Here is a 13,868-nt window from a genome sequence, read left to right on the forward strand (position 1 = left end):
AGTGGCAATCTTGCAATTATTTGAGAATAGGGAGGAAGGGTCAGCCATGGGCTGGTGATTTGGTGCTTCTTTGATCTAATCGAGTCAACTTGGGTTGACCAAGCAGACCTGGGGCCTTCGGATTGTCTAATTTCAATATAGTTTTGCTATTGGGCTTGGTGTTTTGACCAAGTGGGCCGAATGGATTTTATTGGTCTTCAATCCAATGAGTCGGGTCTAATTGGCTTCGACTGAAGGCCTTCCAATTGTTTTGATTTCTCTTAATTTGTATTATGGACTCGGTCAATTCTCTTGATTCATCCCAATGGCCCAACCTTGTCAATCTCAATTTGTCATTTAACCAAAATTTTCCAAATTACCATGATTTTGCCGAAATTAATATTGGAATTAAGTTAATTTGGCCTAATCAGATTTAAACCATTTTTTTTTTTGGGTCGAAAGATTCCTCATTTCATTCCAAGTAATAAAAGTAGAGGAACAATCCAAATGGGCTTAAGAACAAAGAACATCCAAAAGGGATTGAGGGGGCGGGAGACCCAATTCTGAGGTAGAGGTTGGCGGAGTTGAGCTTTTGTAACCCAATCCACGGTTTTATTTAACTCTCTCGGCTCATGGATCAATTTTAAACCTGGATTAGAAATGAGCATAGCCCAACCCATCTGGATTACATAGTTGACTTCCCTAGGGGGAGGATCTATCCCCAAAATCGTTCGAACCGATGTGGAACAGTCAGACACTACAGCTACCCCACGTGACCCTTCTTCCTTCCTCCACTTCGCTGCCAGTTCCAAACCTTCACAAACAGCTAGATTTAAACCAAGTTAATTGGCACTATTTATGAAGGATTGGTCAGGGCGCCAAACTTGCGCTTGATTATTGGCCTACCCTTCTCAAGTTTGAATTTGTAAGATTGGCTTGCAATCTTGATGCATTACGATCCCTAAATCAAATGTTGAGAAGGAATCAATTCTAATAATGACTCAAAATCAATGAATTTTATAATTTTTCGATCGAGGGTCAAAAGTTATCGGTTTAACCGAAAAGTCAACTCTTGATCATTCTTTGTAAAAGCTAAGAATTTAAAGTTTGATAATACTTGTTAAAGATAGAATTATGATTTTTTTTCATTTTTTTAAAAATGTTGACCAGACATTAGTGTTTAACCGAAAAGTCTGTGACAGCCCAAGCGGCGGTGCATGGGGAGGAGAGATGGCGGTGCGTCCGCACCTCGGTCCTCGGATGTGCGCAAGGAAGGGGCATGTCTCTTGTCCCACATCGTTTCGAGGGGGGAGTCCTGGGCTAGCTTATAAGGCAATGGGTCATCTAATTGTACATATGCATTTTCTTGGAGTAGTATGGGCTGCCCTGAGAAGAACAAAACTGTGAGGACTTAGTGACCAAAGCGGACAATATGTGTACAGTGGAGACCCGAGGCATTACAAGTGGTATCAGAGTTGACTCCTGATCACGTGTGGGGCCACAGCGAGGGCGTTGTGCTCCCAAGGGGGGGGGGAGAGTGTGATGGCCCATGTGGCGGTGCACGGGGAGGAGGGATGGCGGTGCGTCTGCACCTTGGTCCCCGGACGTGCGCAGGGAGGGGGCACGTCTCCTGTCCCACATCGCTTAGGGGTGAGTCCTGGGCTAGTTTATAAACTTGGGTTCTCTAACCTGCGTAACACGTTTTAAAGCCGTGAGAGCCGAAGGCCCAAAGTGAACAATATTACACAGTAGGCCTGGTTCCTTACAAAGTCAAACTTTGACTTATTAAGAAAATAATACCTAAGTAGCAATGAAATGAAATGGAGCTTGAAAACATTGTTTTTTGACCAAAAAATGGGTTTCGTCACGGTTAATGGTCTTGAATTTCTACCTTTATCAAATTTGTTGGCTAAAATAATGTGTCAACAATTTAGTGTTATGTTCATCCACTCAGCAACTCAATTTTGTTTTGATTTGTTGGGAACAGTTCTTTTCATCTTGTTTATATTCCTTGTACAAAACCACTTGAACTTCTTGCTATCATTCTCACTATTGTTAAACATTTAATCTTCATGCTAGTCTCATTCTCCACTTCTGCCTTCCATCTTTTAAAAGAAGCAATCACAACAAATTTATTTTTCACAAAATAAACATATACATTTCTAGTGGAGTTGTCAAGAAATGTGACATAGTAGCACAAGCCTCCAGTGGAATGTAAAGAGTTGGCTCTTATACATTTGTATGCACCGACTCTAATTTTCGTTTCTCTCTTCCTCTCCCAATCTTCAAACAACAGACAAATTTGTGCTTGCTCAAAGATAAATTTTCACATAGATCAATATCTATGGATTTCAAATCAGGCAATTTTCTCTTTGATGCTAACGTTTTCTTTCCTTTTTTGCTCATGTGTGCAAGCATGTAGCGTCGTTATTTGAAATCATCATCTGAGTTAATAACTGTTGTGGTTTCCCTACTACTTTTAGTCATGGACAATGTTTTTGATTTCAAATTAGGCAATTTTCTCTTTGATGCTAACGTTTTCTTTCCTTTTTTGCTCATGTGTGCAAGCATGTAGCGTCATTATTTGAAATAAGCGTCTGAGTTAATAACTGTTGTGGTTTCTCTACTACTTTTAGTCATGGAAAATGTTTTTGACTTTGTTCCTTATGCTAAAACTAAAGCACCTTTAACTATTTTCTAAGAGCTATCCCAAAAATAATTTTGTATCATGTACTATCTAAGTGACTTATAGAGATCAGATTCTCTGAAATCTTGGAACATATTTGCATCAGGCAACTTCCATTGATATATTTTAATAGTTTAATGTAAACATCACCCTTTCCCATAATATCCAAAGGTTCCTTATTAGTAAGATAAATATTTTCAAAGTTTTTAGCAACAAAATTGTGCATTAATTATTTGCACAAAGTAGAGTGAAATTAGATCGAGTCTAGAATTCAAGATTCAATCAAATTGCCAATACTCAAAATTAAAGCATCATTGTCAAGCATCTTCAATAGTCAAATTCATAGATTTATCTTCTTCTTGATTATGATCTCGATATTAAATTTTCTTTTTTGAGACTTTATGATCTCATCATAGATAGCTTTTCTTTTTGCAATTCCAATAAATTATTTCACCACGAGATCTCAATTTGATTCTCTTTCTAAGCTTTGATCTACCCAAATATTGGTTCTGCCCTCATTGATTGCTTCTTCCTTTGCTTTCAGTATATAAAGCAGCAACTAAAATTTACTTGACTCTCTTTTATGAATATTTTTGCTAAGAATTAAATCTTGGATTTCCTAATGTTTTAACATTTTAAAATCAAATGAACTGCTCACTACAGTCACAATTACACTCTAACTTTTAGGTAGAGAAGATAACAAAATCAAAGCTTTGACCTCATCATCGAATTTGATTACTACTGAATTCAACTGAGTTGAGATCATGTTAAATTTGTTGATGTGATTTGTCATAGAAGGACCTTTGTTCTTTTTCCGCATTAGACATACCTAGTTTGATGTAGAAGGCTTCTCATACATGTTGAACAATGCCCCTGTCAAATCCCACCGTCGTCTTCTCATTGGCAAGTGTTGAAGGTAACATTCCGTGTCAAGTGAGACAAATCACACCTAGAGCTTGTCAATCTAATATTTTCCACTCTCCTTGCTTGATTAAATCTAGTTTTTTCCCTTGACAAAGGTTGATGCAAGTTCTTCTAGTATAGCAAGTCCTTCTTTCGCATCTTCTAGAAATCAAAGCCCTTGCACGGATTGGATTTGGCAATGAATATCTTTCTCCAAAAGTTGAACTTTGATTTTTATTAGAGGAGGCAGGTTGTGTGGTGAATTCGGAAAGGAAATATCACAGGTAGACAAAAAAATTTATAACTTTACTGTGAACAAAACTTTAAGTATGCAAATTATAATGGAATTTAATCAACAACAAAATTTAAAGATACAACCACTTCAACAAAACCAAACATAAACAAATTATGCTGAAAATTTAATCGAAGACAAAGCTTGAGAATGCAAAGACACAACTCTGGAATTTAATCAACCAAGTGGATTTATAAAATATAGATAAGAAGTGTGTCGAAATTTAATCAACAACACGAGACTGGAACTTTAAATTCCCAATACAAAAAAGCACAAATAACTAAAAAAATAATAGGTTTGTTTGTTTATTTGTTTGTGGGCAAGGGGTTCTCCAGGAGGCAAATGTTGATATTCATAGTGATTATGCCATAATTGTCTCCGAACAGTTCTCCTACGGTTGTAACAATGTCCATCATCTCCGAAAATTTTGTGCCCATGTTCTCACGATGCCAGGGTTTGTCCTCAAGTGGTTCCTCCCTTAAAATTGCATTCAAGTTACTCCATGACTTGCTAGACTCTACTACTGCACTCACAGTGATTTCAAATTTGGAAACTCATAACTATATCATGACATGCTCTAAGTACTCAACTTTCTCTTGGTTCCTTAGTCGACAATCTGTCACCCCTATCAATATCCTTGTCGACTATGGCTAACCATACAATGTAGCATATCGACAACTGATCAATGGTCATCGATATATATCAATATTAATAGTCCTTATGGTCGTCTACCATAACGTATTTAATAACTTGTACCCTAGTCACGTGCCTGTCCTTAATGAGACCAATTTTTTGTGCAACCACCTTGCCATCGAACCAATTGATCTTCACTATCCCTTCGTCTATATTCGTTGCTCCCACTATTTCGTCAAGCCAAGCTCTCATATGAGTTGTTAGAAACACGAATCTTTGAAGAGTATAAAGAAGAAGATAAACAATTTTTTTTTTTTTTGTGAAATATCCTTTCAAGATCAAAAAGGAAAAAATAATGATGCCACACTAGGCAATCTCTTCACTATTGGTATCAATATCAAAGTTACAAGGTTCAAGTTACAACTACAAAAGATATTGTCCTAATATATAGTTGGAATTTAGGACATATATAGTTATAATGGAAATTTAATGTATGTCGTTAGTAGTGGAAAAAAAAGCTCAATTCTCTACTTTTACATGAAAATTACATATAGATCATTAACAATAAAAGCTCTCAGCTTTAATATTACTTTCCTTTATCAGACTTTATAACTCCATCAGAGAGCTTTATTGTGTAACAACCCCCCTTGCCGTTGATTTGGTTCTCGAAGATGAGTTTACTTGACCTAGAAAGCATGCTTTAAACATATCTCAGTCATTGTGATTTTTTAGTCCTTTCTCATACATGGTGCGTACAATAAAGCGCATTGCTCATGGAACATTTAATTAGATAACGAAGAAAATAATGAAAACCGTGATTATTCAATCAAATGCGCTGATGTCGGAGGCAACAATCGTGTCCAACTTCAACAACAGGGCAAAGATGGTTGAGAAACTCATTTGGGATTAGAGTTACGGTTTCAATTTGGTTTCTTAGTAATTGGGGTCAAACGGTAATAAGGGCATTTTAGAGAAAAAAAAAATGCCGCAAATTGCATCTACGGTACTAACTGATGTGAGATGTGATTCGAATAAAGTTCATTTTAGGCAACCATGGATGTAGGTGTGGATCGGATTAACCGGGCTCCATTACAATGGAATGATGTCGGTGTCACAAAAAAAATTTTATTCACGCATGCTGCATCTCTGCCTTGTGGGACCTACATGTTTCACGTGATATAAACTTGACAACGTGTCCGTGGGTATCTATACTGTACGAGACAAATGACAGACTTATTAATCAATTTGTCAGCTTCTCATTATCACTTAAACCATGACTCATCAAACTTGTCCTTTCAAGGGTATAATAGGATCTTCACGAGCCCTTATCGGTCAAGTGGGGTTCTCTTGCCTCTATATAAAAAGACAAAGCTTAGAATAATCTACTTACAGGATTATGCCTCCCCCACATGAATCATGAGTTCTTGATATTGTAATATACTACCTTCGTAGGCTAAATAAGGACAAGCAAAAGTTAGGTGAGTCATAAGGAAAACCGGTTGCCCTTGTTCAAGTGGGTAAATCCAACACGTGTTGCATGCTAATTAATAATCACACATAGCTGTCTTTTATAGACTAAACCAGCCTACAATATCGATCCTATATTATTATGTACTGGACTTAAACTTAAAAAAAGAAAGACATCAGCATTAGGATTTTAAGATGCTCTACTGAAAGACAATTTATCGGTCACTATTGCAATCAAGGCATTATGACGTGAGGTCAGAAAACTTTGTTTTGATAACTTGTTAGGATAATTGAAAGATTTGATAGAGCTGTGATGAATCAAAAGTATTCAAGGCAAATTCTTTTATCTGTGGCGTGCAGTGTTGATCTTAGGGGTGAGCGGAACCTAGTCGTCGGAACCAGCTCCTAAAATTTTGTAACCTAAAACCTACTATACATATTTTGAAACATGGAATTTATCTCGTCACAAGTTTCAAGATTTATTCAAGTTCCACATATATTCTTAATTGAATGATTGCAGTGAATTATTATCTCTAACGACCACTGTTTGTTATTACAATCCACTGTCCACAACTTTTATTTTAAACATTAATAAAGTAAAAGTCTCAATCATGAATTTGTAGGAAATGGAAGCTCAGAATGATGATTCCAGATTACACACTTATCATCGGACACCATATAATATCACAAAATTGTGCAAATACATAAAATAAGAAAAACAGAAAGAGTTGTTCCAAGTTCCACCTAGTATTCAAAACTTACCCGTCGGAACAGGTTTCCTAATTTTTTGAACCTAAAATCTCCTTCACATACCTTGGAATGTAGAACTGGACCGGTTTCACTGGTTTCACATGCTCTAGATCTAATACTAGCAAGATAATCAGTCATCGAATTTGTGGATAAACTTAGGTCCAGCATTTTCACTTTTTTCATCTCTACTATAAAAAAGTCATATGCTTCAATCTGTTGTTGTCATGTATTTCATACTTAAGGAGCAAGCAGTATGCGATCTCGTCAAAAAATCAGGAGGGAAAGTGAAAAGGAAAGGGAGATACGAACGTGCAGCTGGACAGGCTTCTTACTGATCGAGGTCAAATTGAAATAAGGGGATTTTGGAGAAATACTCTAGAAATTGCTTCCAAGTACTGACTTATGTCAGGTGTAAAATTCGTTTTAGGCATAAGAATTGATTTACGCGTGGATTGGATTAACTAGGTTCCATTATCATGGAACGACATCAGCTGCAACAAAAGATATTTCATCAGTCACGGATGATGCATGTCTCCCTCATGGACCTCACATATTTCACGTTATATAAACTTGACAACATGTACATGTATATTTATGTTGTACATGACAAATGACAGATCTTATAAAATTGGCTAGATTCTCATCATCGCTAAAACTACATCTCATCAACATGGTATCTTCCAAAATCGCATTATTGTAGCTTCGCCTACCCCTTATTGGTAAGTGGGGTTCTCTTGCTCGTTTCTGAAAAAAATAGAGCTTACAATAATCTACTTGTGGAATTATGCTTACACACATGAATCATGAGTTCTCAATCCTATAATATATGAGTGTAATAAAATTCTTGGATCTAGCAATAAAATTGCGGATATGACTTAAGTGATTTGCTTGTAAAATTTACGACATTTAAATGACTACTTACCAAACTAAACTCCAAATATAAGTCAGGGTAATGTTGTGTCCTTGTCTCCTAAGATTATGAATAAGATAAATCTTAAAATTTGTTACGAAAGTGCATTTGAGTCATAACGTTTTTAAAAAGTGCAGTTATGTTCTAAAATTATCAGAAAAGTGCAATCAATTTCTAAAATTTTCAAAAAGTGTAATCAAATCTTAAAACTTATCAAGAAAGTGCAATTGGGTTTTAAAACTTTCGCAATCAATGGAAATACTTGATTGAATTTAAAAAAAATAAAAATTAGAAGCTGATTACACTTTTTTAGAGTTTTATGACTTAGTTGAACTTTCATAATAAGTTCAAAAACTTAATTGCACTTTGAAAGTTTTAGATTCAACTGTACTTTTATGACAAGTATTAAGACTAATGCACTTATCCTATTATGAATCTATTAGTTTTTGCTCATGCATTATAATACTTTTATAAATCCAAAAAGTTTCATTTAGCTCCTATATCCCTTCTTTTAGTCCATTAGTTAAGAATATTTCATATAATTTCATAGTCTTGATGTCAAATATATCATTGGGTCGACGCAATAGAAGTAAAAGAAAAGTAGTACTAAAACAGATTTGCTCGGCTGAGAGGTGTGTGATATCACTTTCCTAAGGCGACAATGCCCCCAGGATACAACTTTTCTGAATGAAGGAATATGTTACATAAGAACAACGCAAACAATAAATTGGACAGAACTGTTACGTTCTAAGTGCCGAGTCAAAATTACACATAATTAGGCCTATCCAATGGGCAATATTAACTTGAGAGCCCACCCCTTCAAACATCCCTTACACAGGTGTTTTTATAGTTAACCAAATATTTTCGGACCATTTTTCTTACGTGGGACTTTCATTTATATATGTTTCACATTACAAACTTTTCAACAAAAAGCCTGATACTTCATCTAAAAAGATCATCAAGAGAGAGTGCAAGTCCTTGTAATTCTATGATTGTTGTGCATCATCCCAAGACCTCATCCTCTTAAAGAAGAGTAATTACAAAGGGGCCCTCCAAATTAAATCCAGTACACTTTCAACAGTACCATTTGTCCTGAGTTCATTGCTTGCATAATGTTTAGATGCCCTTTTGTCCTTTGGAACAGCGCCTATAAATAGTACCGACTTAGCAGCATTCTCATCTTCAAACAGAGAAGCTCAAACACAGAAGGAGAGATGAGTTATCAAGTATCTTTCACGATCATCGTCGCTGTTCTGATCGTAAACATTCTCTTGCACCCTCATCCTTCTCCTTTAGATCACACGTCTCAAACCATAGAAGTTTCCTGTTAAAATAAGAAAAATTTTGTAAAGAAAAATGTTGCTCCAGATTAATGGATGATTGACCCTTTTATGACCTATTGAATTTCTATGTTTACTTTTGCAGTTCACTGCCACAACAGATGCAAGAAAAGACCCAGGTGAGTACTGGGTAAGCATCATGAAAGAAGAGCCCATGCCAGAAGCAATTGAAGGCCTCCTCCATGTGAGCAACTCTGCATCAGATCAGCCTCATCTCACTTCTCTCCCCAAGAAGAAGGACGCCGACTGCCACGGAGACAACAAACTAGAGGACGATAAACAATTTGCTGGTGATTTTGAGCCAAGGCCCAACATCTCAGCTTATGGGGACGACGCCAAGCTCCAAGAGAAGAAGTTCGCAGAGGATTTCGAGCCGAGGCCCAACATCTCAGCTTATGGGGATGACACAAGGCTCAAAGAGAAGAAGTTCGTGGAAGATTTCGAGCCGAGATCCAACATATCGGCTTATGGTCAGGACTAACAGTGAAGAGAGACAACAATGAGGCGTCGCTGCTTTATGTGACGTATTAAAATTTATGTGCAGTAATGTGAATGTGTGTGTCGACAAAGCCGGAAAGAACTGACTTACGGCAATGGCGATTGTATGGTGTGTGGCGTGTTCTGGTTCTGTCATCATCTTGCGAATCCTTCTAGTGGGCTCTATGGTACAAGCTGAGTTCTATGAAGAAAATAACGTGATTTTAAGAGGCCTGTGTTTCCAGTTGATACTTGCTCGTACATGCTGTCTGCTCGGATACTTACTAACGCAGGAATGAATCACTAGAGAAGAAAGGGTTGAACGTAGTTCTCAGTAAACACCATACTTATCTGCATCATACTTTGGCTACCTCCAACGGTAAGATCAGCTGAGTTTGGTTGGACTTGGTTACAGACGGTCTTGACTAGAAAATTTGTAAAAGTAGGAGGACTTAATTAGACAAATTAAAAGGAAAAGAATTTGATTAGAAGAAGCATGAAATTGTTGGACGAAATGTGGAACTTTTCCTTTTAGCTAATGCACATAATCCTTCTTTTTTATGTGATATAAGATTGAATTAGATTTTGGAAATCAAATTTCACAAAAATATAATTTTACCTAAAGAAAAGAAAAAGGATATATTAATTGCTTTGAATGAATGCAAGTTAGTTTTAGTGTGTATGTATATTAGATTATACATGTGGAAAAAAAGGGTTAGAGGGCTCTAAAGAGAGAAGGTAAACAAGCAAACTTAGAAAATACCACTGGTGATTCCCTTATCCACATCAGTTTTGTTTACTATAACTTAGATTGGGAAATTCTCTGGATCTGATGGACTTTCTGCCCAAGGTTTGGAGCTCGTTTCCATTTCAAGGTTGTCGGGTCTGCAGATGATTGTTAGGGAAGTGAAAGAGAAGCAAATCTCAATCAAATTTATAGCTGAAAGACAAACCTGGATAAGGAACTCGTCCCTCCAATTGTCAAGATTGTCAATTGACCTTCCTATTGTTGACATAACACACAAGAACACAGCAATGAGCACCACTATAGAAAGCCACTCCAAGACTAAGAACCTTTCTTGAACAGCTGAATCCCAAATCTTCTCAGACAAAAGAAGACATACATTATACCAATCAGTGACTGCGCAAAAGTGGCGGGAAAATTAATACATTCAGCGTAGAACAAAAAATGAACTGACTATGTCAAGAATAATCAGTTGCAAACAAGCATTGCTGATTGGCAGAAGCCACAATGCAGACTTATTCTAATACTTGATAGTGCAATGAAAACTGCATTCTCTCTCAATCTCTGATACGGATCCACAACTTTGCTGTCATCTCTAACCCTAAAAATGGAAACGAAAGACAAGGAATAAACACACAACAAATTCATGTTTTAATCTGAATATTTGCATATCAATGGCACCACAGGACTATGCTGCAGCAGCAACCTTAAGCACAAATCCTCAGGTACCGCTGGCTTATTCATTCCATTTTACTTGTGGCTAGTTTCCAAGTAACATTAGGTGGGTCCAATATTGTTAAGGAGAACTCCAAAGCATTGAGAATAACACCTTGAGCAATGGAATTCTAAACATGTTTGTCCTAAAAAGGGCATAGATGCTTGTCTTACAGGCTTACGGTGCTCTCTACTTTTCTGCTGAGCCATGGCACAATAGGTCTGGAAATGGGACTACACTTACTGCTAAACTTTTGATTTAGATAGAGAGCTTCACAATATAAGCTAAATCTTGTAGCCTTTCTTGAAAGAAACTGATGATAAGATCTCTTTGACTAATTTTGTGGCTGAAATTTGGGGACTAAACAGCTCCAATTAAACCTTTCCTCCTCATTTCTTGATAGAAAAGGACAGGACGGAACATGCCCGGGGATGACCCCTCTCGCAAAGTAGCTGCAGTGCACAGGAACATCAATTGTATCAGGCACATGTCCTCTCTGATGCGCAGGGTAGTGAACTTGTTTATACAAAAGAAGAAAACAAAACGTAATGGACAAATACCATTCAGCTGAAAATAACTGCATGCCAACAACCCCCACCACCCCCCTTCCTCTGTCTCTCCATATTTTCATGCACACCCGTGCGTAATTTATTAGGCAACACTCATCAAAGCTCTTCCATGTACAATAAACGATGCAAACAGGACAAATAATGTGTCAAATCATTCTTATCCAATGAAATCAAGCATGTTATCATAGTATAGCATCTCTCTGGCATTGACCTATAAGGTAAGGAGCCTATCTTCGAGCTGAACTTCCTTGGTCAAGAAATCAGCTCCAATAGTTGCTTCATTAGATTACTGAACTTCTTATTCGAATACCATAAAAGCAATAGACTATGACAAACATCCTCAAAAGAAATGAGACTGGGATAGCTGGCTGGCAGAAAGTAACAACTACTCCTTAAACAAACAATGCGATTATTGGATGGAGAAAATGAAAAACCAATGTTTCGATGCTAAGGCAGGAGGAACAGGATACTGATTCATCAAAGAGGCTTCCTACAAGTAACAGGAAAACCAAAGTCAAAGTGCATTTCGTATGAACTCAAGGTGTAATTGGGGAAAAAAACCGAAAATAACCCACTTCAATTGAGCAGAGCACATTTGCCTTGGAAATCTGGATGATCTAACCTACATCAACAGAGTTCCTTATCGAGAATGACTCTTCCCACAAAGAAGTGTGTGGTGAAACAAGCAAGAGAATCTGATCAACAAGAATCGTTTCTCAATCCCTGGCCCTAGTCTACAATGTTCATCCACAAAAGCTCCGGCATAAACGTCCCCCACAGACAAACTGCGCTTCCCTGACGCCATCATCTCTCTGTAGGCCGTCTGAACGGCTTCCCAAGATCAACATAACTAGAAAATCGAACATCCTAAAGTCGATGACGAAGATTTGTGTACCTGATTTGGTATTCATCGTTCTTGGAGCAAAGTGACAGCAATCCGGGCCTTCAATGCTGAAGATCTTCTCCTCTATAACCCATGGATCCTGGCTCGATGAGACCGTCACTCACAGATTACCTTATGTGAGTTGAAAGAGAATTTTGGAACAGTGAGGGCTAGAGGAGGGACCTTAGCGCTATTTATAGAGTTTTGGACGGGCCCTCTCATCACGGGCTAAGCCCAACTCGGCCCACACAAGCCAGGCCCATATCCGACTGTTAAGAAGCTTTATGCCTTACCTTATTAGACCAACGCCGTAAAACGGTAATTACAATCTCAATTAATGTAGCCCACATAAAGAAAACTCTTACATTCTCCCACTTGGGCTATATTAATTGAAACTGTATTGTATGTGCGCACCTTTATGTTGGTCTAGTAGCAATTCTTAATAGTCAATCCTATCCCATAAGGTCTCCAACACCGAATCATGGCGGTAACTGCATGTATTCATACAGAGCCTTCCATGATCACGAATGCTTTCAACTTTATTGATATGGATTCAATATGGTTGTGTGGCAAACGGATAACACCTCATAAAGAGTAATACCTTATGTGTTATCACCCTTGTTGGTCACCATTCTCTTTCCTTTAAGTGTCACAGAAAACCGGATGTGGTACTAGAGAATATCTTTATGGTTCTAATGAACCCACATATGTCTCATCTTTATGGTTAACCTTTCTTTATGTGTAATTGAGACATATGTATAAGGCTAATAACTGGATGCCCCTAGCCTTTACTCAAGATTTACACAATACCTTGAGATTTTCCTTAGATATATATACACAACTCAATAATAACTTATACATAAGGAGTTGACATATATCGAAACGTTACAAAAGGTAACAAAATACAGAAGTAAACTTCATTAGAGCAAACCTGAAATAGCTCCCACTAAACGACAGTATCCACTAATTCTCCTAAGCCCATGTTCATGATGTGTCGCTCAAATACACAAGGGCGTAGGCCTTTAGTCAATGGATCTGCCAACATATCATCCGTGGGAACATGCTCTACTATAACGTCACCATTCTGTACCATTTCCTTTATGGTCAAAAACTTGACCTCCATATGCTTAGACCCTTTGAGACTTCTGTTGTTATTGACAAACAACACAGCAGAATTGTTATCACAATATAACTGTATGGGTCTATCCGCAAAATCAAATACGGTCAATTCCTTAATGAGGTTCCGAAGCCAAATTGCTTGTGTAGCAGCTGAAAAACATGCTATAAACTCCGCTTGCATGGTAGAGGAAGATATAGATTTCTGTTTCTCACTTTTCCATGATACTGCACCTCCTGCCAACATGAATATATATCCTGTTGTCGACTTCCTATCATCCTCACAACCAGCAAAATCTGCATCTAAATATGCCAACAATCGCAAATCATTGACATATCTATATATCAGCATATAATCTCTTGTTCTTTTCAAGTATCTCAAGACCTTTTTGGCAGCAACTTG

The 13,868-nt window shown here is 37.4% G+C and overlaps 1 protein-coding gene across 1 annotated transcript; it reads left to right on the forward strand.

The window, feature by feature from the left end:
- Positions 1-8,793: 8,793 nt before the first annotated feature.
- Positions 8,794-9,667, forward strand: LOC104452634 (organ-specific protein S2). The gene is made up of 2 exons (XM_010067090.2): positions 8,794-8,879; positions 9,046-9,667. Exons 1-2 carry the CDS (start codon positions 8,835-8,837, stop codon positions 9,439-9,441), a joined length of 441 nt encoding a protein of 146 aa, XP_010065392.2. The 5' UTR covers positions 8,794-8,834; the 3' UTR covers positions 9,442-9,667.
- The last annotated feature ends 4,201 nt before the right edge of the window (positions 9,668-13,868 follow it).

The sequence above is a fragment of the Eucalyptus grandis genome, chromosome 7, assembly GCF_016545825.1.
Source record: "Eucalyptus grandis isolate ANBG69807.140 chromosome 7, ASM1654582v1, whole genome shotgun sequence".
Classification (NCBI taxonomy): domain Eukaryota; kingdom Viridiplantae; phylum Streptophyta; class Magnoliopsida; order Myrtales; family Myrtaceae; genus Eucalyptus; species Eucalyptus grandis.

Coding starts and splice junctions, on each gene's coding strand:
- LOC104452634 (XM_010067090.2), top strand. CDS start 8,835: ATGAGTTATCAAGTATCTTTCACGATCATCGTCGCTGTTCTGATC. Junction 8,880..9,045: donor TCATCGTCGCTGTTCTGATC/GTAAACATTCTC, acceptor TTACTTTTGCAG/TTCACTGCCACAACAGATGC.